The 26,198-nt window shown below is 35.2% G+C and overlaps 1 protein-coding gene across 30 annotated transcripts in view; it reads left to right on the top strand.

The window, feature by feature from the left end:
* LOC106879787 (diacylglycerol kinase beta) overlaps positions 1 to 26,198 on the top strand; it is a 398,611-nt gene that overhangs the window by 240,478 nt on the left and 131,935 nt on the right. For 29 of the 30 annotated variants that reach the window (XM_089364501.1, XM_089364493.1, XM_089364500.1 and 26 more), the window contains one exon: positions 20,895 to 21,733. In XM_089364501.1, the coding sequence (XP_089220627.1) occupies positions 21,670 to 21,733 (64 nt within the window). In that variant the 5' untranslated portion in view covers positions 20,895 to 21,669. Of the gene's footprint in view, positions 1 to 13,072; positions 13,938 to 20,894; positions 21,734 to 26,198 lie in introns of those variants that run through there. The other variant, XM_089364489.1, reaches the window with a different exon arrangement.

Here is a 26,198-nt window from a genome sequence, read left to right as displayed (position 1 = left end):
TTTCCTCTTCAATATGACCTCCAGTCTTTTAAGTCTATTGTACATCGTCAGCTATTGACCTCTGTCTAGCGTCCATTCTATTCTAGTAGCTCTTACATTTTCAGTGGTCTAAGGACCTTCTAACGAGCGAATGCTTACAAAAAAAAAAAAAATTTTAAGTATCTACTAGGTGCTTCTTATGTGACACCAGAACTAGCGAGTCTGCTAAATCACTTGCAACACTAAAATAGGAAAAAGTACCCCACCTCACCTCTAACTGAGTCAGTAGCTATTTGAGAGATGGAGGGATGGTTTTATGCTGAGAAGCTAAAACATTGTCATCGTCATCATCGTCATCATCATCATTAACATCATCCCTATCATTATCATCATTTGACAACTTTTCCTCAGGCGGGCATACATTGGATGGTTTGATAAGACTGCATCAAGATCTAATGTTAGAGAAGCCAAAACATGATAGATGGACAAATGCAAGTGTCTTACAATAGAGGAGATACATAGCTATCTTGCATTATATATGGGTTTCAAAGTTTGATATCAGACCAGCAGGTTTGTGGGAGGGAGTAAGTGAATTAAATGGACCCCAGTGTTCAACTGGTACTTATTTTATTGACTCTGAAAGGATGAAAGGCAAAGTTGACCCCCGGTGGAATTTGAACTCAGAACGTAAAGATAGATGAAATGTTGCTTAGCATTTCACCTGGCATGCTAACAATTCTTATTTCTTTATTGCCCACAAGGGGCTAAACATAGAGGGGACAAACAAGGACAGACAAATGGGGTAAGTCGATTACATCGACCCCAGTGCATAACTGGTACTTAATTTATCGACCCCGAAAGGATGAAAGGCAAAGTCGGCCTCGGCGGAATTTGAACTCAGAACATAACGGCAGACGAAATATCGCTAAATATTTCGCCCAGCGTGCTAACGATTCTGGCAGCTCACTGCCTTAACTTACATTATATATTGATGGGTGGAAAACGGAATAAACATGCTGGTAACAATTTGTCAAAGTGACATATTCTGGATATCAAACGAGATATTGGCAATCCCAGTATCAGCAAATTGCAACCGCCATAACACATCCTGCCACCTGCATCCTCCATCATCATCATCATCATCATCATTGTTTAACATCCGCTGGCAGGGTTTCTACAGCTGGATGCCCTTCCTAACGCCAACCACTCCGAAAGTGTAGTGGGTGCCTTTTACATATCACCAGCACAGGCGCCAATCAGACGGCACTTGCATTGACCATGCTCAAATGTTGCTTTTTTGTGCCACCTGCACGGGAGCCAGTCAGGCGGCACTGGTATCGACCACACTTGAATAGTGCTTTTTATGTGCCACTGGTATGGGAGCCAGTCAGATGGCATGTGGAACAAAATACAGTCAGTTATTTCAGTTTTACTAACCATATATATCCTTCAACGGGTGACACACTCCATTAACTACAAGCTGTATCCAGAATAGGAATTCCACTCAACATTGTGAATCAACTTACTGGTTGAGATGATAGGTATCTGCCCACCATCACCACCACTACCGCTACCACCACCACCACCACCACCACCACCACAATCACTTGAAATGTCTTCTTTAAATTCATTTTTATTTTATTCAACTGTAATTAAAATTAACAGTTAATGAATGTAGCATAAAGTGAATCTAATAACTCAGTATTTGCTGATGTAATTGCAAATCAACAAAACACTTGTGTTATACGGCATTCCAGTTGCCAAGAGAAACCAGCTGTCACTCCACAGGGATGCATTTTAACAGTTAAGTGCTCTTCTAAATTAGTGGTCTTCTAATTGTATCCCTTCACTAGTGAGTGTGGCTCTGTGTTTGAGTGTTTGGGAATATACATGCATATACATACATACATACATATATATATATGTATATATGTATGTATATTTATATATGCATATATATGTATGTATGTGTGTATATATATATATATATATATATATATATATATATATATATATATGCATATACGTACAATACGGTATTAGAGTGGTTTAGCTCTTATTTTTTTAGCAATGAAGGTGTTTCCTAACATCCTTGTTGCTTTTAGTGACATTTGTAATTTTCCTTTTTTTCTTTTTGGTGAAACATTGCAAACTGCTGTTTATATTAATTTGGTATATATATATATATATATATATTTATATATATATATATAGAGAGAGAGAGAGAGAGAAAGAGATGTACGTGTTTGTGTGCAAGTGCATGTATACATATACATGTACATATTTATCCCACCATGTACATATATATATATATATCAAATGAAAAATCTTCTCTAAATTCAAATCCTATATTAACGGGTCTTGAAAATGTTCAGTGTGTTTGCTTGGAAAAATGTATCTATTAAAATACTTGAAAACCTCCAACAAATGCATAAATTTGAGGAATTAGATTTTTGCTTTACTTCAAAAAATACATCTTGTCGGAATTCAAAAGTAGACCACCAGACACATAGTAAACCATTGGCACCTGGCCTATGTTTGTCTGATATTGTAACGTGGGTTATCTCCCTTGTATTTTTCCTTTTTTTTTTTTTGTCTTCTTCTTTACAAGAGTCTCTTGTTTAAATGTTATCTACTCAAAAAAACAACTGACAAACAATCTTGCTTTCAGCTTGATAAATGATGAAATGAATAATTATTTTGGCCAGGAAACAGTGATTTGTGGTTTTTAAATTAAGATTATATATATATCTCTTTGAAACGCCGGTGTTAAAACGGGGGTTGCTGATGAAATAGAATGTTCTCTATGTGGCTTGTGTGTTTTCTCGTCTACGTTTTGTTTGCAATGTCCTGTACCCAGATATGCACCTATATATACAGGTGGATGTCGGTACGCACATACCTGTACGTATATATGCATATACTCATTTACTATTTGTTTATATATATATATATAAGGTGCAGTGAATAAATTACATGAAAATAACACTCACATCTCATTTTAACAGATATATTTACCAAAATTACATAAAAATATCTCAAAATACTAAGGAGTAAATTCATTCAATAAAATTCCCATTGGCTTCAACCATGGCCCCCAGACGACTTTTTAATCTCCTGCAACTCTTCTGGATGGTCTCCTTGTTTAAGTTGGTGAATCTGCCATAATCTTTGCTTTCAGTTCATCTTTGGTGTTACAAGTTTTGTTAGTCTCTCACTCAACTGCGCCCAACACATAATAAAGGTGGTTGCAGTCTGGGGAGTTAGGTGGCCAGGTATTACGGGTGATCTGGTCGCAGATTACCCCTGCGCATCTTTGGCACATACATGATCGCCCCCAGGAGGAGCTACTTGTTGCTCATCATGCACTTGTGTGTGTCATTGCAAGTCCTTAGCTGATAAGCAAACTGTGCTGCATTCAGGACATATCATTATGCTGTTTATGGCACAATCCAGGATAACTTTTTGTCCAATGGCTTTTGTGACTTTTGACTCCACTCTCTCACATTTGTTGCATGTCAGCTCATTCTGGTCACCCACAATTCCTAACAAAGGGTTCATTTACATATATGTATTGATCTTTTTGTATGTCTGATTATCTGTCTGTCTGTTTATACACACATACATGCATACTCACACATACACACACACACACACATATATATATATATATATATACACACACACATATATATATATATATATATATATATATATATATATATATATATATATATAAATGTTTATATGTAGATGCGTTAATGTGTATGTACAATTAAATATATATGCACGACAACTAATTGATTATTAGCTAAATGGCTTAATTAAGTTGTCATGCCAACATACCGTTTTGTTATAATACTCAATTGGTAATAAGCTAAACAATTCTCCTTTTTTTATTTTTTTTATTTATCTTATGTTAGTGTATTGTCACAGGTGTTAAACCTACAAATTATAAAGGTGTGGACCTAAAGCTGGTTTTGTTTCATACACTGATTTAACATTTGCTTTATGATTCTTAAAGAAATAAGAATCATATTTCTAGCATGCAATTATGTATGTAATCATATGCCAAAAGTGGTCAGGTGTTATAGTATTTGTTTTGTGTACCTATGTTCAGAGTTCAAATTTTTGCTGAAGTCACCTTTGCATCTTGGTTACTAAAATGAGACAGAAGTGGAGGTGTATGGCCTTGTGGTTAGGGTGCTAGATTTATGATCATAACATTATGGTTTCAATTAATCAGATAACTAATCAATCAATCAATCGTTTATCAAAGTCCTTGAACAGTGACCAAAAATATTTGACAAACAATTGATTTATTTTGTCATTGATTAAACAAGTGATTAGTTAGCTGGTTAACTAGTTAACCACTTGACTAATAACAAAGAAGTGAAATTGAGCCAGTGTGTGTGTTTATTATTGGCATACTGACCTTCTGAAGATACAACAAAATGTGTTTCAACACACAAGTTCACATCAAAAATATTGCAGATTATATATAATAAAGGAATTATCATTAATCACTTTAATAACCTTCTTTTGGATCCAGTCTCAGATGTTTCCCTGTGTAGCAGTAAACAGCACTGTCCACAGATATGTGAGCAGCACTACAGTATGAGTCATACACTCCAATAAGTGTTATACTCCCATATGATTTGTACTTCAATATGTCACACATAAAGTGTCTAGCATGAAGGTTCATGGCTCAGTCATTAGAGCATCAAACTTACAATTGCGAGGTAATGAGTTTGATTCCTAGACTAGACTGTGTGCTGTGTTCTTGAGCAAGACACTGTATTTCACATTGATACTGTTCATGCAGTTGTAGAAATGGGTCACAATGTCACTGGTGTGAAGCTGGATTGGTCTTTGCCTCTCTCTTGGACAACATTCGTGGCATGGAGAGAAGAGGCTGGTATGCACGGGTGGTTGCTGGTATTCCACAAACAACCTTGCCTGCACTTGGATCTCAGACAGGAACTTTCTAGGTGCAATCCTATTGTCATTTGGGACTGCAAGGGTCTTTAACAAAGTTTCAAGAAGACCAAAAATTGATCTTTTAGCTTTTCTACTTAGTACCAATTTTCTAAAATTTTTTAATCCATTTAATATAATTTTCAATAATATCATTCTTAGCTAAACCCTCCTCTTGCTAATAATTGTTAGTGTTTCAACAGCTACATTCTTATGGCAAGATATCAACAATATTTGTAATTTGGGTGAGCTCTATGGATTCTTTATGAAATTATAATTGCTAGCAATTATATCTGTCAATTGTTGGAGAATTATTGACAGTTGAATACCCTCTCTCTCTAATTATGTATGTGTGTGTGTGTGTGTGTATATATATATATATATATATATATATATATATATATATATATATATATATATATATATATATATATGTACATGCAGATTTCTTTTATTGTATGTATAACATCCAAATATATCTATATATATGTATATACATGTATGTGTGTATATATATATATATATATATATACACATGCATGTGTGTGTGTATAAATATATATATATACACATGCATGTGTGTGTGTATAAATATATGTACATATATATATTTAAATGTTGAGCCCCATCATGGCTGCAGTCTAATGATTGAAATCAGTAAAAGATAAAATTACAAAAGGTGTGTGTGTGTGTAACGTATATAATAAAATTTATTCTTTTCATACCAGACATGCACCTAACATTTAAATAAGTCACAAAATGAGCAAGAGGTCATTTCTTTTTCCTTCTACATCTCACTTATATAGATGTCAAGAGTTAAAGATACACTGGCCGTAAATTTGAATCTTCTGATTGCATCTAACATAAAGTACCATAATTTACAGCCTAGTCTTAATACCACACAATAATTACAGTGTAGGTTAAAAACATTAGCTTTATTTAATTGTTTATAATTATTACTTTAATTTGTCTGTCTGTGTGTAGTCGTAGTGGTAAATCCAATACTTACCAACAACTACAATAATGTATGTGAAAGCGCATGGCCAGGTGATTAGGCTGCTGTAGTGATCATTGCAAGGACATGGTTTCGTTTCCCAGACTGGCTGCGCATTGTGTTCTTGAGCAAAACACTTCATTTCACATTGCTTCTGGGAGTTGTATATGGGTAACCCTGCAATGGATTGATGTTTGATTCAGGGGCAAATGTTGGTCTATCCATCCACCCATCTGGCCAACAGTAGAGCAGTATCATACAAAAGCTTCAACAATGAGAGAAAGTGCATTGCGATATACAGTGTATAACAAAACCCAATAGTCTCATCACTACAGCATTACAATATAATATATGTTTATCAGACTGTGTTGTGTTTCGTATACTACTGTATGCGAAACACAACACAGCCTGAATATATATTGAATAAAAACCACTATAGTAGATATTCAAATAGTCTTTCCTGGTAGCAATTGTCATCATTTCTTTAATTAAATACAAATGATAAATAACTGGTCAATAAAGAATACATTATTTTTTTATCTGCTGCAATAAATTATTAGTCAGTCATACGGCCGCATTTAGTTATAAACGTCGCATTCTTCTGGTTATAACCAATATCTTTATGGCAAAATTTGAAGACATGTCTGTCATTAGAGCTTCAGATGGAATGGAATGCCTTACTGTGTCTGTTCTGGTTCTATTCTCTGTACTGGCACTTGGTTATGATGGCAAGGGTTCCAGTTGATCCGATCAATGGAACAACCTGCTCATGAAATTAATGTGCAAGTGACTGAGAACTCCATCAACATGCATACCCTTAATGTAGTTTTCAGGGAGATTCAGCATGACACAGAATGTGGCAATGCTGGCACATTGAAACATAGGTATTACTCATTTTTGCCAGTTGAATGGACTGGAACTACATGAAATAAAGTGTCTTGCTCAAGGACACAATACATCACTGGGAATTGAACTCATGACCTTGCGATCGTGAGCTGAGTGCCCTAATCCCTGAGCCATGTACCTTCACTCTTTTCTCTGTATGCTGAGTTCACATATGAGTGATGGTTAGTCCACATTATTCTGTAAGGAGCACAAGGCTGGTTTCCAGGTTTCTCTAGCATATATGTATTCCTCCATGGACAGGACACCAGTCAGTCACAAGAATACTCATTGTTACCAGCTGTATTTTGCTCTAGAACACAATTCATCACCATGTACAAGGATCAAAACCACAATCTTATGATCACAAATCCAATGCCCTAACCGCTAAACCATGCACTTCCATAAAATATGATTGAGGTTGACTTTATAACTTCCAGGACTAATGAATAAAGTACTAGTCAAGTACTGGAGTTGCTTCTTCTCCCCACCTCTCTCTCTCTCTGTATTTGTCTGTCTGTCTCCCTCATTATCTCTGTCTCTCTTTCTCTCCAAATTTCCTACATTGTGTTTTGAGAAAGGTTATGCTGTGAAGAGACGACTTACAACATCCCTTACTCCATACATGAAGAAGAGCAAGTTGTTCCGTTGTTCAAATCAACTTGAACGCCCATTGTCATAACCAACAGAGTGCCAGTAAAAAAATAATACCAGTCATATTTGCAAAGACTTTGCAAAAATAAATAAATTAGATACTCTTGACTGAGGATTGAACTTTCACCACTGCTATGATTTTTCAGGAGCTTATTACCTATGCTCTGGTACTCACCACAGAAATAATGGTTATATATTTATGTATTTCTCTCAAACACTGCTAGTGTGATATAACTGTTGTTGTCCTGTTTTGTTTTGTTTTTTCTTTTCTTTCCTTTTACACGATTGACGATAAAGATATGATTCAGTATATAGGGATTTCTATTAGGTTTATTATCTCAAAGTTGACCTTTACATGTGGCATTTTTTAAATACTGATCTCTTTATATGAAAGAAGAGGAAAAAAAAAAAAACAACGGAAACTTTTTCTCTTTTGTGGCAAAGGTTTGCTATCAATGAAAATCAACCCTTTTGGCCTTTTCCCAGAAAATTCCATTCCTATTCCAAAAATAATAATAATAATAATAATAAAGCCAAAGTGTGATTAGGAAATCTAAAACAATATTGAAAAAAAAATGTCCTGCCCTGAGAGTCAATGCAAAAAGGCTGGTCTTGAACTTAATAAGTTATTTCACTACTATTTATCCATTCAGATATAACACTTCTGTAGTTGTTCTACAGATAACCTTTCTATTTATTTCATATTCTATGCATTATTTATGGATATTACACACCCGCGTTTCAATGTGTGGCATTTGTTTATTGTTTGTCATTGATTTATGTTGTTGTTGTTGTTGTCATTGTATGACCAGCTTTCTTTTATCTTTTTTTTTTTGCTTGCTTCAGTCATTTGACTGTGGCCATGCTAGGGCACCACCTTGAAAACTTTTTAGTTGAATAAACCGCCCCCAGTACATTTTATTTTTTTAAAGCCTGGTGCTTATTTTTTTGCTATCTTTTGCTGAACTGCTCAGTTATAGGGATGTAAACATACCTACACCGGTTGTCAAGTAGTGGTGGTGGGACAAATGCAGACACAAACATATACACACATACACATGAGAAACCTCTTTTAGTTTCCATCTACTAAATCTACTCAGAAGGCTTTGGTCGGCCTGAGGCTACAGTAGAAGACACTTGCCCAAGATGTCACACAGTGGGACTGAGCCTAGAACCATGTGGTTGGGAAGCAAGCTTCTTACCACACAGCCACACGTGCATCTATGATGAAATTTTCTGTACTGTAATGTTCATCATCACACGCTAATTCTTAACTCCATAGTATGACACTGGAAATATATATATATATATATGTGTGTGTGTGTGTAGACGGTTGAAAAGGAACACACAAGTTGATATATATGGGGAAAAAAAAAAGTCAAGGTAGAAAATGCTAAAATAATTTTATAAAAAACATTTCAGTACCGGTTTCAGTCATTGAGACTTTTCAACTGTAAGTATGGAAAACAATTAAATTTTGGAAAAATTAAAAGAAAAGTTTTTAAAAAAAATATTTGCAAAGTATTCAAATACAAGGGGTAAACAAGAGAGACAGAGACAGGCAGAAACAAGGAAAATGCCCCTTGTATTTGAATACTATGCAACAAAATTTAATTGTTCTCCATACTTACAGTTGAAAAGTCTCAATGACTGAAACCGGTACTGAAATGTTGTTTATAAAATTATTTTAGCATTTTCTACCTTGATTCAGCAAAAAAGACTGAAAGAATGAAGTACCAGACCTTAAAAAAAATAATTACTGGGGGGTCAATTTGATCAACTAAACCCTTCAAGCCTGTGCCCCAGAATGGCTGCAGTTCAATTATAGAAACAAGTAAAAGATAATAGACATAAAAAAAAAAATCTATCTTTCATGCGAGAATGCTGCTGTTTAAGCCATTTTATCAACCTTATCAGAGATGGAAGGCTAAGTGTCAACCTTGGAAAGATTTGAAATTACAACTGGGCAATTATCCAGTGCAGTGTTTTATTTAGCATTAAGCTCCACAATAACTGTCCCGCCCTAAACAACAGCAACAACAGGCATTGATGGCATGAATTTTGCATAACTGTATGATGACTGCTTGATTGAAAAGTTTCATGGTCTTGTGAATTCATTTGCATTACTGCTACCACCACCACCACCACCACCAAACCCACTATTGCTGCTGCTGGTGTTGTTAGAGTTAAACATGACTTTGACAAAGTCTCCTGTAGTAGTAGTAGTAGCAGCAGCAGCAGTTGTGTTTGTGGTTGTAGGCTTTAGGGAAATTGTGGTGAGTTGAAAATTCAACAGTGTTTTGGTTACAGTTCTCATATGAAATAAATTGACTTCAGTTATGCTACCCCTGTCCTTGTGAAAGGGATGACTGTTGCGTAATCTCATTATTTTTTTGTTTAAGAGTAAAATTATGCCTAAGTTATAAATCAATATTAACTATAATTGCAACACAGGCCTGGCTGTGTGGTTAAGAAGCTTGTTTTGCAGTTACTTGCTTTTAGGTTCAATCCCATTGCATGGTTTCCTCGGGCAGGTGTATTCCACAGCTTCAGGTCAACCAATGCCTTGTGAGTGAATTTGATAGGTGGAAACTGTGTGGAAGCCCATCATATATATATATATATATATATGTGCTTGTGTGTTTCTCTCCCAAACACTGCTTGACAACTGGTGTTGGTTTGTTTATGCCCCTATAACTTAGTGGTTCAACAAAAGAGGCTGATAGAATAAGTAACCAACTTAAAAATAACTACAGTGGCCCAGCATGGCTGCAGTTCAATAACTTGAACAGGTAAAAGATAAAAAGATAATGAAGTGAAATGTCTGCATTCTGATGGTAGACACCTGAGACAATACTGGTCTGTATTATCTGCATTTACCGTTTCCTTGGAGAGCATCATGGGTGGGGAGAGGGGTACTTACATGCAAGAGCATTACTTTATTTTAATATGCTTGTTAGAATCTAGTATCTATCTAAACATTCTGTTATGATCCTGAAGAATTAAATACAAACCTACTCTTCGAGACATTTGAAACAAGTTGATTTAAGAAAATGGCTGATTCAGTCTCTATGAAGCTATCTTTTTTGTTCTTTATGTCTTTTTCTCTCTATCTGTCTCTTACACAATTCACTAATATCACATTTGTCTCCAAAATGCTTAACCATTTACTACCCTTTTTGCATTCCTCTACTTCAATGTTGCATATTTTTACGAATATTAATATCTTCCAATCCAATAGTCAAACAGTTAATTCATGCCAGTTGCAGTTCTTTCTGACTCTGATCCAAGACAGTCTTCTATGCCATCTCCCTATAAAAGCTAGTTTTTGTTGTTATTGTTGAAAAGAAAATGTCAAAGCTTCCTGTACAACATATTTCGTGTTACATACATTAAAAGCTGACTATGACCAGCTTGTGTGTAACTTCCATATGAAAGCTGGTTCTATTGCTGCAGCAATTGCTGTTGTTGTTTGTTCTAGAGAGAAAAATATATATCTTTCATCTTTTATCCTTTACTTGTTTTAGTCATTTTGACTGGGGTCATGCTGGAGTGCTGCCTTGAAGGGTTTTAGTTAAACAGACTGACCCTAGGACTTATTTTTTTGAAGCCTACTGCTCATTCTGTCAGTCTGTTTTGCTGATACAGAGAATGAGAAGACAAGAATGAAGGAAATATTAATGCTTCAGCATTTAAAGCATCCATATCCTGTCAGAATATTTTACTTGCTTTATGTCTAAACCAGCTAGATCCAGCTTCTCACTCCTACCCTACAATGTCATTCTAAAAATAAACAATCACATCATAAAAATCTCAAGGCTATGAGATAAATACATGATCAGTTCAAAGCAATGGGAATAGATAAGCATTACGTTTGACAGAATGCTATGGGATTAAAATGTTTGATGTCAAATAAACCAACATTGAATCGATGTTGCTAAATGGATGACACCAAAACACTTGTGTTAAAATGTCTCATGCCTGCAATTATCTATCATTGACCAGCAGTTGGCACTCTGTCGCTTACGATGTCGAGGGTTCCAGCTGCTCCGATCAACGGAACAGCCTGCTCGTGAAATTAACGTGCAAGTGGCTGAGCACTCCACAGACACGTGTACCCTTAACGTAGTTCTCGGGGATATTCAGCGTGACACAGTGTGACAAGGCTGACCCTTTGAATTACAGGTACAACAGAAACAGGAAGTAAGAGTGAGAGAAAGTTGTGGTGAAAGAGTACAGCAGGGTTCGCCACCATCCCCTGCCGGAGCCTCGTGGAGCTTTAGGTGTTTTCGCCCAATAAACACTCACAACGCCCGGTCTGGGAATCGAAACCGCGATCCTATGACCGCGAGTCCACTGCCCTAACCACTGGGCCATTGCACCTCCACTGACCAGCAGTACAAGCAAGCTGTCCAACAATAACTGAACAAGCTGTGTTATCAAAATGCTAATTTTAAGTTGAAAAAATATATTCCTTTAAAATTTGACATTTCTTACTTAGAATTAACTTAATATTAGTTTCTTCCCTGTGGAATGTTTCAAATTAATTTAATTTCAGAGCTACTCTTGTAGGTTCTTGAATATGTTTACCAAATCATTTACAATAAACAAATGTTTTATTTCGATGATTAAATTTTTTTTTTTCATTTTGCATTTTATTTTTCCATTCTGATGTGGGTCAAACCAATATGTAAATTTGGGATTTTAATGAGATTTTACTAATGAATAATGGAAATGGAATTTATGTTTATTTTTGTCTTGGTAGTCTGAGGAAAGACATGGTTCCGTTCCTACTCTTTTACTCTTTCAATTGTTTCAGTCTTTGGACTCTGACCATGCTGGAGCACTGCTTTTTGGAATTAGGCAAACAAATTGACTCAAGGGTATTTTCAAGTCTAATACTTATTCTATCAACCCTTGTTGTCAAACTACTAAGTTATAGGAATGTAAACAAACCAACACTGATTATCAGGTAGTGGAGGATGACAAACACAAAGACATACATACATACATACATAAGCATGGCTGTATAGGTAAGAAGCTCACTCTGCAACCATGTGCACCTAGGTTCAGTCTGACTATACAGCACCTTGGGCAAGTGTCTTCTAGTTTAGCCCTGGGCCAACCAAAGCCATGATACTGGATTTGGAAGAAGGAAACTGTGTGAAAGCCCATCATGTACATATTAAGAACAAGGATGTTAGTCAGAATTTTGGATAATTATTTGGTTAGCACTTTCATTTCATTTCATTTCCAATATGGAATGAAAATGCTAAATGAATAATTGTCCAAAATTCTGACTACCTCCTTTTCGTTCTGTTTAACAGTAATTTTTCACAGGAATTTTCAATGGCCGGATAACTGAAGAGATGTTGGCGTGGGTTTCCACCCCGGCATCCGAAACTCAGAGTTTTATCATAGCTACCGAATAAGTGTCACGTATTTTTAAAGATAAATATATATATATATATATATATATATATATATATATATACTAAGGTGGCAAACTGACAAAATCATTAGTGCACTGGAAAATGTTTCACGTCCTGAGTTCATATGCTGCTAGGGTCAACTTTACCTTTCATACTTTTGAGGTCAATAAAATAAGCACCAGTTGAACACCGGGGTTGATGTAATCAACTTACCCTCTCCCCCAAATTGCTGGACATGTGCCAAAATTCAAAACCAATGCATACACGTGCACACACACACACACACACACACACACACACACATATATAGCTGTAAAAGAATACCTGAGAAAGCAGTCAATCGCACCTATGTATGTAGAGTTCAAATCAAAAGTTATTTTACCAAATTTTTTTTTTCAAATGTTGATAGCAATTTTCTTCTTTTGTTGTTGGCTGGTTTCATTTATCTGAGAAGACAACTACTGGTGAAATTTCAAAGTGACTGTCTACCTTTTTTTTTTCATAAAAAAAAATACATACATGCAAACAAACAAACAAACATACATACATATATGAATATATTTATATACACACACACACACACAAACATATTTATATGCACAGGCACATACACTTATGTCACATACACACACACACACATACACACACATACATGTCTTCTAAAATGAAGTTTATAAACTATCCACTCCCTTTTCTCACTAATAATGATAATATTTGGCTAAATATGCTTATATATTTGCCGATTAATTCATTGTTAAATCAAATCAGTTTTGGAGACTGTGCTTAATTCTAGGCGCGGCTTACACAGGTAAATCTCTTTATCATCTCTGCCTAACAACCTCTTTCATTATATTAGTGATATAGTGCTATCTGCTAACCAGTAAATGTAAATCCGTTGACATCTGCCTGTAACACTAACATACTATTAGATCCACTTGATGTATTTGGGTTTTGTTGCAACACTGATAAAGTGTTGCCATTAATCCTCTGAATTCTAGCTTTTGTCAGTTGTGCCACAGGTAAGAAAGACATATTTTCACTATTATTGTTCTTTGATATTGATTTAATATTATTACGGCCTCTTCAGCCTGTTTGGAATATTTAAAGATACTGGACATTGTTTACCAACAGTTAAGTCTCTCTCTCTCTTTACACAACACATACATGAACACACATTTATGTATCTGCATACATTCCTGTAATATACACATATATGCTCCTTAGTGCACACGCACACTCTGTATTTTAAGAATACTCTTTGATGCTACTACTCTCTGGAACTCATTACCAATATTTTGTTTTCCTCTGGTCATTTAGCATTTAAACCAGCCATATCCAGCCAAAATATTCTATTTGTTTTATGTTCAAACTGACCAGACTTGGCCTCTCATACATACTCTACAATGTCACTCTAAAAATATACAACCACATTAACAAAATCTCAAAACTACAAGACAGTAAATGATTCATTCAAAACAATGTGAATAAATAAGCATTGCATATGACAGAGTAATATGAAAGCTAAAGGGTTAAGCTTTCTTTCAATGGACATCTTTTGAATTTGTACGCCCTTTCTTTTCCCTCTTTGTTGTCCTTTATGCTACAGATGCCTCAGGCCTTGTTTGGGATAAAATCTTAAATAAATGAATAAGCCAAATTTACCAACCAGTCTTTCTCATATGAATATTCTACATCAATCAATGTCTCACAAATACTACCATCTTTCATATTCCCCCATTTTGGTACATTATTTAATGTAACTCAACTATATGCTGAAATAGTATCTGGGTTCATTCTGGACAGATTCTTTGATCCTTTCCTTTTATTATCCCAGCCATAATCATATAAAGGATCTTTCAGAATATTATTGTACCAAGTTTTGGTGCTTTACACATTATCTAAATATCACGAAACTAATCTTATCTTGTGATGTTCCCAGAATTATATTTTATGATGTTATCACATCATCCACTGACCTCATAGACGTATCTATGAGACATAAATTTCAGATTTCATTTTGTAATATCCTGCATGTTAATTTGTGTGTGTGTACATTCATGTGTGTGTGTGTGTGTGTGTGTCTGTCTGTCTGTCTGTCTGTGTGTGTGTGTGTCTGTGCATATATGTGTATATATATTTATATATACATACATGTATACACACCATAATGTGCTGAAAAATAAAATTAAGAATTTTATTTTATTTATTTATTATTATTATTATTATTATTATTATTACTACTACTATTATTATTATGGCAGAATTGTTAACAAGCTTTATGCTTTGAGTTCAAATTCTGCTGTAGTTGAATGTATCTTTCATCCTTTCGGGGTTGATAAAATAAGTATGAGATGAACACTGAGGTCAATGTAATCCACTAGCACCCTTCCCCACCACCCCAAATTTCAGGCCTTGTGCCTATAGAAGAAAGGATTATTATTATTATTATTATTATTATTATTATTATTATTATTATTGGTGGTGTAGTAGTAGTAGTAGTAGTAGTAGTAGTAGAATCGTTAGTATACCAGAAAAAATGCTCTAAGGTCAACTTTACCGTTCATATATATGTATATATATAAATCTGTTTATCTTTCTGTGAGTATGTATGTATAAATGTATATATATATGTATGTATGCAATGTGTGTGTATGTGTGTGTGCATGCATGTATGTGTATTTATGTCCTGTTTTGACACTGTGTAAATTATAAACAAACTGCACCACCATACGAGTAATGTCATTGATTTGCAATCTTCTGTGAAGATATGTTCGACCATTGTGCTGTTCGTGTTTGAAGGAACAGTGGGAATTTTACTTTGTTTGAGAATAGGTGAAGGTTAGCAACAGGAAGAACATCCAGCCATAGGAAATCGAATTTTATCTGACCCTTGCAATCATGGAAAAATAGATGTTAAAACAATAATATATAAATATGTATGTGTGTGTGTGCATATGTGTGTACATATATACACATACACGCACAAACATTATATACACACAGACAAACACATATGGTCATGCATTTGCTTGGAAGATGTATGAGCCTATGAGCATATTTTAGTTTGGGATTTCTATGTTTTTTTTCAAGACAGCAACATATTTGGTAAGAACTCGGCAGGAATGTTGACAGTAAAATTTTGAAGAACAAAGACACAGATGAGTTCTCTGTGAGGCGCTGATGTTGTGGATAATGACCTTGTTAAATATTGACATAGTAGACTTGAGAGCTAGCGGATAGTATATCTTAATGGTTATGAAATAGATAAGATCGTTAAGGACATTGATGTAGTGGAAAAGAGCTCTAGGAGAACATGTACACTGATAAGATAACCAGATATTGTGGTTAAGTACAGGCATGGCTGTGTGTTAAGAAGTTTGCTTCCTGAACACATGGTTCCAGATTTAGATCCGCTGCCTGGCACCTTTGTGTCTTCTATGAAGCCTTGTGTGTGTGTATTTGTTAAAAGGAAACTGAAAGAAACCTGTTTTATATGTATATATTCATGTATGTGTGTGTTTGTGTTTGTCCCCCACTGCTGCTTGGCAACTGGAGTTGATTTGTATATGTCTCTGTAGAATAATGGTTTGACATAAGACACTGATAAAGTACAACGCTTAAAGAAAAAAAGTACTGGTGTCGAATCATTCCCCTAAAACATGTCAAGGCAGTGACTTGGCATGGCTGCAGTCCAATGTCTGAAACAAGCAAAAGTTAAAAAGGTAGAACATTTATATGGTGGTTGAAAACTTTACTACAGAGTAGGGATGTAAATAAAAACTCTAAGGAACATTTGTGCTGTAAATGAGAAAACTCTTGTAAAAAGACAAGATTCTTCTGTGTCAGAAGAGTGATGTGGTGATCTAGCCTTTTAAACCTTTCAACATTCAGATAACTCTGTCAAACATAATGTTTATTTATTCACATTGGTTTGAATTGATCAAGCATTATCTTATAGCATCAAGATTTCAGTGATGTGATTAGCTATTCTTAAGATGATATTTTAGGGTAAATATGAGAGGCCAGATCTAGCTGGTTTGAACATAGAGTTGGTAGAATATTTGCACTGGATATGCTCGTTTTAAACGTCAAAGGTTCAAAGGCTAAAGAATGAATGGTGATATATTTTTTTTATTACATTAAACTTTGCTGTACTTATCCAAATTTACATCTTACAGCAATTTTTGTCAGAGTTATTTTAGTCATTTGTGCTTTTCTGATGAATAACTTAAATATGAATAACATACATAAGAATAACATAAATATCTATATGATATTTGACTAGGAGGCTCTTACCATTATATATGCTATTATTATCGTGATCATTACTAACTTTATTGTCATTATCAACATTTCATATGTAATTATAATTATTAAGCTGTCACACTCCTTGAGATCAGAAAGGAAAAACTAATTTGAATTCAATGAAAGCATTAAATAATTTTGTCAGTTCCATATTAAAAATAATATAATAGCCTCATTTATCATTTATTTGTCTTTATCTAATTTTAAATATCCCCCCCCCCCCCCACACACACATATACATATAACACACACACACACACACACACACACGTAACTTGGTGAAGCAGCCTTATTTATTGAAACATCATCTGAAATGATCTAGATTAGAATTATTTTCTATTTCATTGATTTTTTTTATTGATATAAAATATAAATGTTTAATTTAGGATGGGATACAAGTTTTATTTTTGGACAACTTCTTAAAAAACCAATTTTCCCCACAAGGAAATACTTTTTTTAAGTAGATTTCATCAATCTCTCTAGGTAATATTTATTAAGGGATAATGGCTGCCATCATCATCATCATCATCATCATCATCATTTCATACATACACAACACATTAGAATTGTTGGAAAAAAAAATTCCTAACTTTGGGATACAATAAGTTACTTTAGATGCCAAGAACTCAGCTGGGATACTTAGGAACATTCTTGGCATCTAAGGTTGCCTGTAGCACACCAGACAAAATACTTAGCAACATTTCTTCTGACTTCAGATTCCACTGAGGTTGACTTTGCCTTTCATCCTATTGGGTTCAATAAATTATGTACCAGTCACACACTGAGGTTGATGCAATTGACTTAACCTATCTCTCAAAATTTCATATAATTCTTGTTCTCTGGATAGAATTTTAAATTAAAAAAAGAATATGTTTTAACTTGAATTATAAAAATACAACAAAAAAAAAAACATAATAAACATAATAAAAAATTGAATCAAGAAGGTATATATGTGAGAAATTTTTAAATTCCATTTTTAACCAGATTTTTAAAATAAACCACTTAACAGAGATGTATTATCTGCTTACAATCTCTGTTAATCTGTATGCTCATAATAACGCCCAAAGTTACCTCTAAGTATATTTGACCTTTCTCTACGGCCAGTGTTACGCACAGCACAATGCTTAATGATGGTACTGTGATATTTGATAGATTTTGACAATCTCTTGTTCAGTACGTGTCAAGAAAGCTACACACTTGACCAATCTTTTGTGGACAAAAGATAATTTTTCAACATTTTGAAAAGTTTGCATGCATATTTGAGCTAGCATCTCATCTGAGACAGCATATACCAAATATGAGAGTAGTTAATCAGCTTCTAATCAGCTAATCTCTAATTATGTGATCCTATAGAAAAAAATCAATCAATCTATGTTTATGTCTCTCTGAATGTTTTTGCGATTGCATGTATGTAAATACACACACACACACACACACACACACACACATAAATACATACATACATACATATATATATGTGTGTGTATATATATATATATATATATATATATATATACTCACACATACACAAAGTAATTTGGATTATATTATCAGATGATTTAGATTAGAATTATCAGTAAACAGAATCCTTGTCAATCAAATTTTGTCAAGGCTGGTTACTCCCACCAGTTATATTTACTGTCCCACAAGCTATTTCCATTAATCAGTTACATTACAGTTCCACATGACCATTCCCACCAACTAGTTTTTGACTGTCCCACAATCCCTTTCCCACTAATCATTTGTCACTGTTCTACGAAACCATTTCCACCAATCAGTTCTGTCTCATGAGACCATTTCCATTACACTGGCTCTTCACTGTCTCACAAACCCACCCCACTAATTCGTGTACGGTCCCACAAAACTATTCCCACCAGTTAGTGCATTGCCCTACAATACTATTCCTATCGATCAAGTCAGCCTCAAACATAATATCCTGAAATACATGCAACACTAACTGGAATGAGGTATTTGCAATGAAGGCTGAAAATCAGACTGATCAAAATATAATGTGAGCATATATTTTTAAAAATATATCTACGTCTAGGCGCAGGAGTGGCTGTGTGGTAAATAGCTTGTTTATCAACCACGTGGTTCTGGGTTCAGTCCCACTGCGTGGCACTTTCAGCAAGTATCTTCTACTATAGCCTCGGGCCGACCAAAGCCTTGTGAGTGGATTTGGTAGACGGAAACTGAAAGAAGCCCGTCGTATATATGTATATATATATATATATATATATATATACATATATATATATATATATATATATATATATATATATATATATGTGTGTGTGTGTGTGTGTTTGTGCGTCTGTGTCCCCCCCCAACCATCGCTTGACAACCGATGCTGATGTGTTTACATCCCCATAACTTTGCGTTTCGGCAAAAAGAGACCAATAGAATAAGTACTAGGCTTATAAAGATTAAGTCCTGGGGTTGATTTTCTCAACTAAAGGCGGTGCTCCAGCATGGCCGCAGTCAAATGACTGAAACAAGTAAAAGAGTAAAAGAGTATCTTTCATGATGACCATGTGTTTCCCAGTTTTAGAATAGGTACCCTGTGTCAGTGGAGGTGTGTGGCCTAGTGGTTAGGGTGTTGGATTCATGACTGTAAGATTGTGGTTTCGATCCCTGAACTGGGCGATCCGTTGCGTTCTTAAGAAAAACACTTCATTTCATGTTGCTCCAATCCACTCAGTTGGCAAAAATGAGTTTAGCCTGGAAAGGGATGGATTCTGCCAGGCTTTTTCACTCTAGAAACGCTGCATGGCTGCAGCACCTTGAGGCCCCGAGAAAGGGGGTTAAGGGACTTGTCAACTGTCAACTCCATGTCCCTGTGTGTGCAGTAATAGGTAACTGAAAGGTGAGTGATAGGAAGAGCATCCGGCCAACTCATGACAGCATCGAAAAGCAAACATCAAATGGTGGTAATAATGAGGATTTACATCTCTCATTAAGTATTTAATAGTCGCTCCATTTCAACAACAAAAATAAACATCCCATTCCTGTAGACATGCAAAAGGAAAACAAAAAAAGAACAAAATCAAAAATACAATCATAATAAAATTTTCTGCTGTAGGCACAAGGGCATTCACCCCAAATGCTCAACTGGTACTTATTTTATCGATCATGAAAGTATGAAAGGCTAAGACGACCTTGGTCACATTTGAACTCAGAACACAAAGACAGAAGAAATGCTGTTAAACATTTTATCCAGTGCAGTAACAATTCTTCCAGCTTGCTGCCTGACTACTACTACTACTACTACTACTAATAATAATAATAATAATAATGGTTTCAAATTTTGCTGCAGGGGCAGCAATTTTGGGGGAGGGGATGAGTTAATTGCATCACCCCCAGTGTTCAACTGGTACTTGTTTTATTGATCCTAAAAGGATGAAAGGCAAAGTCAACCTCAGTGAATTTTGAACTCAGAACATAGTAAACGGTCGAAATACCACTAAGCATTTTGCTCAACATGCTAACGATTCTGCCAGCTCGCCACCTCAATAATAATAATAATAATAATAATAATAATAATAATAATAATAATAAATGATAAGTGATAATGAATAATAAATGAACTGCTGTCATTAAAAAATCTAGGATTGAACTCATCCGTTTTGCTTATATAGCCTCCTAATTTTTGTTTTTTTTATCTTTTTCAGCAGATCACGTGGAAATATACATGGCAGATACTGTCTGAGAATTATGGAGGGCAATCATTATTAATATGGAAGTAGCACCAGAACAACACTCACTAGAGTAACTGTTTCTCACTGGATTTAACATATACTGAACTCACTGGAGTAATATTTCCTGCAATAAATATCTCTCATTGGAGTAACACTCGTTGAAGTAATCACTTTCACTTGGATTGGAATAACACTCATTGAAGTAAATCACTTTCACTTGAGTAACACAGAAGTCGTACATTTAATTTTTTTTCCTTTCTCTCACTCACTGGAGTAATTTTCATTGAATTAAAACACTCTCATTGGAGTATCACTTATTGAAGTAACTCTCTTTCTGTCGCTCTCTTGCATTTTCTTCCTGGGGTAATATTACCAGAGAACTGAACCAAACACAAAGTTGAGTTATTTGAGTTCAACTTACTTTTTTTCAATTGCATTTTTTTAATTTCAAACATACCGAAATCTAAAAACAAGAAAGTCTCTTTAAAAATTGAATAATCTAACAAAAAAAAAAAAAATACCACAAGAAGTCTTACAAATATATGTTTATACAAAATCTTTTCATAATTTAAATTTTACACTTTTATGAAACCAACTTTGTTAAGTTTTCTCTCAAAGGAATCAATCTTTGAGCAAATTATATTGCTGAGTTTACTCAGGCTCAAACAGGCTCAAACAGGCTCACTGAGGCTTAAAGAGAAAACTGGCAAAATAAAAGACTTTTTAAGAATCTCCAGCACAAAATAGAATGGCAATGCAGTGGCAAAAGCTTAGTCCAGCTCAGTTCCACCAACTGCAAGAATATTGCAACTGTAAGTATTGGCATTTTCTTTTTCTTTACCTTTTTACCATTTTTGCTTCCTTAATGATTCGTTTGTTTCATCTTTATATCCTTGATTTGGTTCGGTCAGAGTCTTTTAAGCCTGGTACTTTACTTATTTCATTGGTCACTTTTGCCAAGCCAATAAGTTACAGAGATGTAAGCAAAACCAAAATTGGTTGTCCAAGCTATGGTGGTGGTGTTGGTGGGGCAAGCACAGGCACAGTGATGCATAAATATACCTCCACACACACACACACACATACATACACATATATAATGCACTTCCACACATTTTCATTTGCTTTTGCTTAGCTGCAATCAACTTGAATCAAGCAGGCCTTTGGTCAGAGGAATCTAAGTTATGTTATACTGTCTTTTCTATCAGACAAAATGTATCTAGGACTACATTCTATCTAATGTACACTTCCATCTTGAAGATGGTAGAGTGTGATAGTGGTTTTTCAAGTTAGTGGACTGAAGTATGTTTATCAATAAATATTTGTATGCAGGTGTCTCTCAACAATACTATTGGTCCTTAGTCAAAGTTATACCCAGGAGCCCCTACATAAAGCCACAGCACAATAAAATAGCAATGGGTTCTTCCAGACCTGTGGCGACCACCAAGCAAGTACACTGTGTACCCAACCCATTTAATGTCAACCCACCCCGGATCACACTTGGTACTATGAGACAAACCCCCTGGGACCTAAATTAAATTTTTCATCAAAATTTTACGCTAATTTATATTTCAAATACCAAATTAATTAACCTTTCTCCTATAGGCAGAAGGCTTGAAATCTTGTGGGGGGAGGCTGGTCTAGTACATTGACCCCCAGTGCATAACTAGTATTTATTCTATTGACCCTAAAAGGTTGAAAAGCAGAATCTTGGCAGAATTTGAACTCAGAATGCAGAGCTAGAAGAAATGCTGCTATGCATTTTGCCCTGCATGTTAACAGTTCTGCCAGGGCGGCTGCCTTATACCAGATTAAGTTTAATAATGATAAAGTTATTTTTTTACTGAATGTTACATTATTTTAGAAAGTAACTGAAGCAAAGGCTGCATATTTCAAAACTCTGTTGGTAGTAAAATGGTTAAGACAGCACTGTGTGTGTGTGTGTGTGTGTGTGTGTGTGTGTGTGTGTGCGTGTGCGTTTACTGTGGCATTTGAAACTTGTTTAGTTATCAACCATCTCAATCTTTCTGCTACCAAGTTTAATATACATAAATGAATGCATTCCAATATGTTATGCATAATATTTGGTGTTGCAAACAAAAGATACAGGATTTGACGTATAAATCAATATGATATCTTTATCTCGTAACTTGTAAGAAACACACACATGCATACACACTGACACACACAAAAACAAGCACACACACACCTTCACACAAGCATATACACATATATACACACACATACACACACCTTCACACAAGCATATACACATATATACACACACATACACACACCTTCACACAAACATATACACATATATACACACACACACAAATACATACACGCATACTCCGTCTTTCTCTCTTTCTCTGTCCCCACTCCCTCAAAAGATAAGATTCCAGCAACGTTCTTACACCTTTTTGAACTCTTTAAACAATTACATGGCACATTTCAAACAATCCCTTAATGTACACAGCTTCAGATATAAAACAAAGAACACACATGAAACAAACCCTTGCCATGCACAAAAGATTTCTTATTAACACCATGGGCAAAACATACAAGTAAACTAATATTACAACATATAACAATATAAACATTGAATAGAAGAAGTGAGCTACTCTCATAAAGATAGAAAACCGTGCGAACTGCTTTGTCCTCATGCCACTCTATATTACAGTTAAGGACCACAAGTCCAACTTATTTTCATCATTGTTCTCTTTTTTTATGACCACTTTTTATACAGGTATGAGTCAGAGGAGTTATCAAGATCTATCTGGTTATAAGTTTATTTCTTGTCTGGAGCCACTGCTCTCCTTAAGGGTTTATACAGCACTGACACAGGTGTGTTAACGCAACACTGGCACGGATGCTTTTTTTAGTAGCACCAACACCTGAAAGGACAAACCTGTATGTGTGGAAGACAGCAATTTTATTTAGCTTGATGTGTCTTATCAACATCATCATCATCATCGTTTAACGTCCGCTTTCCATGCTGGCATGGGTTGGATGGTTTGACTGAGGGCTGGCTAGCCAGAAGGCTGCACCAGGATCCAATCTGATCTGGCAAAGTTTCTACAGCTGGATGCCATTCCTAATGCCAACCATTCCAAGAGTGTAGTGGGTGCTTTTTACGTGCCTTCATAAGCATCCTGTCTTGAATTCCTCTGTTATTGCCTGGAGGACTATGATGAATAAGAGAGGGCTGAGGATTGATCCTCAGTGGACCCCTACACCTACCTAGAATTCTTCATTATACTCGTTGCCAATTCTCACCTTACTGACAGCATCCCTGTACATGGCTTGTACAGCTCTCACAAACCACTCATCTATAGTTTCCACATTGACCACCAGATAATGGATCGGTGGACCCTGTCAAAGGCTTTCTCCATGTCAACAAAAGCCAGCTACAGAAGTTTATCCTTGGCTAGGTATTTCTCCTGCAGCTGTCTTACCAGAAATATAGCATCAGTGGTGCTTTTCCTTGGCACAAACCCAAGCTGCATCTCATTTAAACTGACTCACTCTCTACTTAGTTGGGCTATGACAGCAAATCCTCACATCTCCCGATCCGTTGGCATTTCCTCAGTGAGGCCCAGCGTCCAAAGATCCTTTCTCACCACATCATAGCACATCTTCCGGGGTCTACTCCTTCCACCGGTACCCTCCACAATTAGAGCTCAGCACTTCTTTATGCAACTGTCCTCATCCATACACATCACATGACCAAACCGGTGCAGTCCTCTCTCTTGCACACAACATCTGATGCCTCTTATACACAGTTTCCCTCTGTGTATAAGAGGTATCGTGTGTGTGTGTGTGAGAGAGAGAGAGAGAGAGAGAGTGTGTGTGTGGATCTGACAAGACCTATTGAGGCTAGTTTTCAATAGGTTGATGCCCTGTGCAGAACTCACATTTATCTTGAATAGATAAACAATGGGAAGTATACATACATTCATACATATATATACATAGATGCATACATACATATGTATACACACACACACACACACACATACATATATATATATATATATATATATATATATATATATATGTATGTATATATATATATGTATGTATATATATATATATATATATATATATATATATATATATATATGTATATGTATATATGTATATGTATATATGTATATGTATATATGTATATGTATATATGTATATGTATATATGTATATATATATATATGTATATATGTATATATGTATATATATATATATATGTATATATATATATATGTATATATATATATATAAATAAAATATAAAAGATTAAAAAATAGTATATATATAAAATTAAAAAAAAATTATTCATATATACATATTTACAGACATTCACACACATATACACACCCATACATATATATATATATACATATTTACAGACAGTTTGTTGGATGGTCGTTGACTGTTCAGGAGTTCATCCGCCCTTTGACAGGTCTTATTTTTCGTGCTGCAGGGTGTCCAACAACACCCTCCTCACCAAGCAAGCCTGGTGGGGTTGCCAGTTTAGTCGCCGACGACCCGACCATGCAACAGGTTGTACTGGATTACAAATCCAATGGGGGTCTTAAAAGACATGTTAGGATCCACAATGAGCAGGACTTACTTGCAGGTATTGGTAGTGCAAATCAGAGGTGCAATCTGTGTGGGTGTTTTTTCAAAACATTGTCTGGTTTAAAAAGCCACATCAGACGCCATGAAAGGGCTAAGGTGTAGGTGCAGGAGGTGGTCAAACTCTGTTTAAGGAGTAGACAACCACCATATGTATATATATATATATATATATATATATGTATATATATATATATATATATATATATATATATATATATATATATATATATATATATATATATATATATATATATGTATATATATATATATATATATATGTATATATATATATTTTTCTCTTTTATTTCTTTTATGTGTTTCAGCCAAGTGACTGCGGTCATGCTGATGCACCACCGTGATTTTCACGTTCCTCGCATGGCTCTTCTCCCCCACCTGACATGGTCCAATCAAGAGTTTTGATGGCACATCTGGTGTATAAGATAATTTGACATAGCTGCCCTAAACTGCGTCTCATTACGAGCCATTGGTTCGTCTGGTACCGTGGAGAGGAAAGTGTCAAGTTTTGTCTTGAAAACCTCCGTATCCATGTCTTGCATGTCTCTCAAATGTTTTGGCAGGGCATTGAAGAGCTGAGGTCCTCTGAAACCGAGGCTGCTGCAGTATCTCGTTCTTATGT

Source organism: Octopus bimaculoides, chromosome 16 (genome assembly GCF_046866305.1).
Source record: "Octopus bimaculoides isolate indiv1 chromosome 16, ASM4686630v1, whole genome shotgun sequence".
Classification (NCBI taxonomy): Eukaryota; Metazoa; Mollusca; class Cephalopoda; order Octopoda; family Octopodidae; genus Octopus; species Octopus bimaculoides.
Note: the sequence above shows the minus strand (reverse complement) of the source record. Positions and strands in the feature narration are given on the sequence as shown.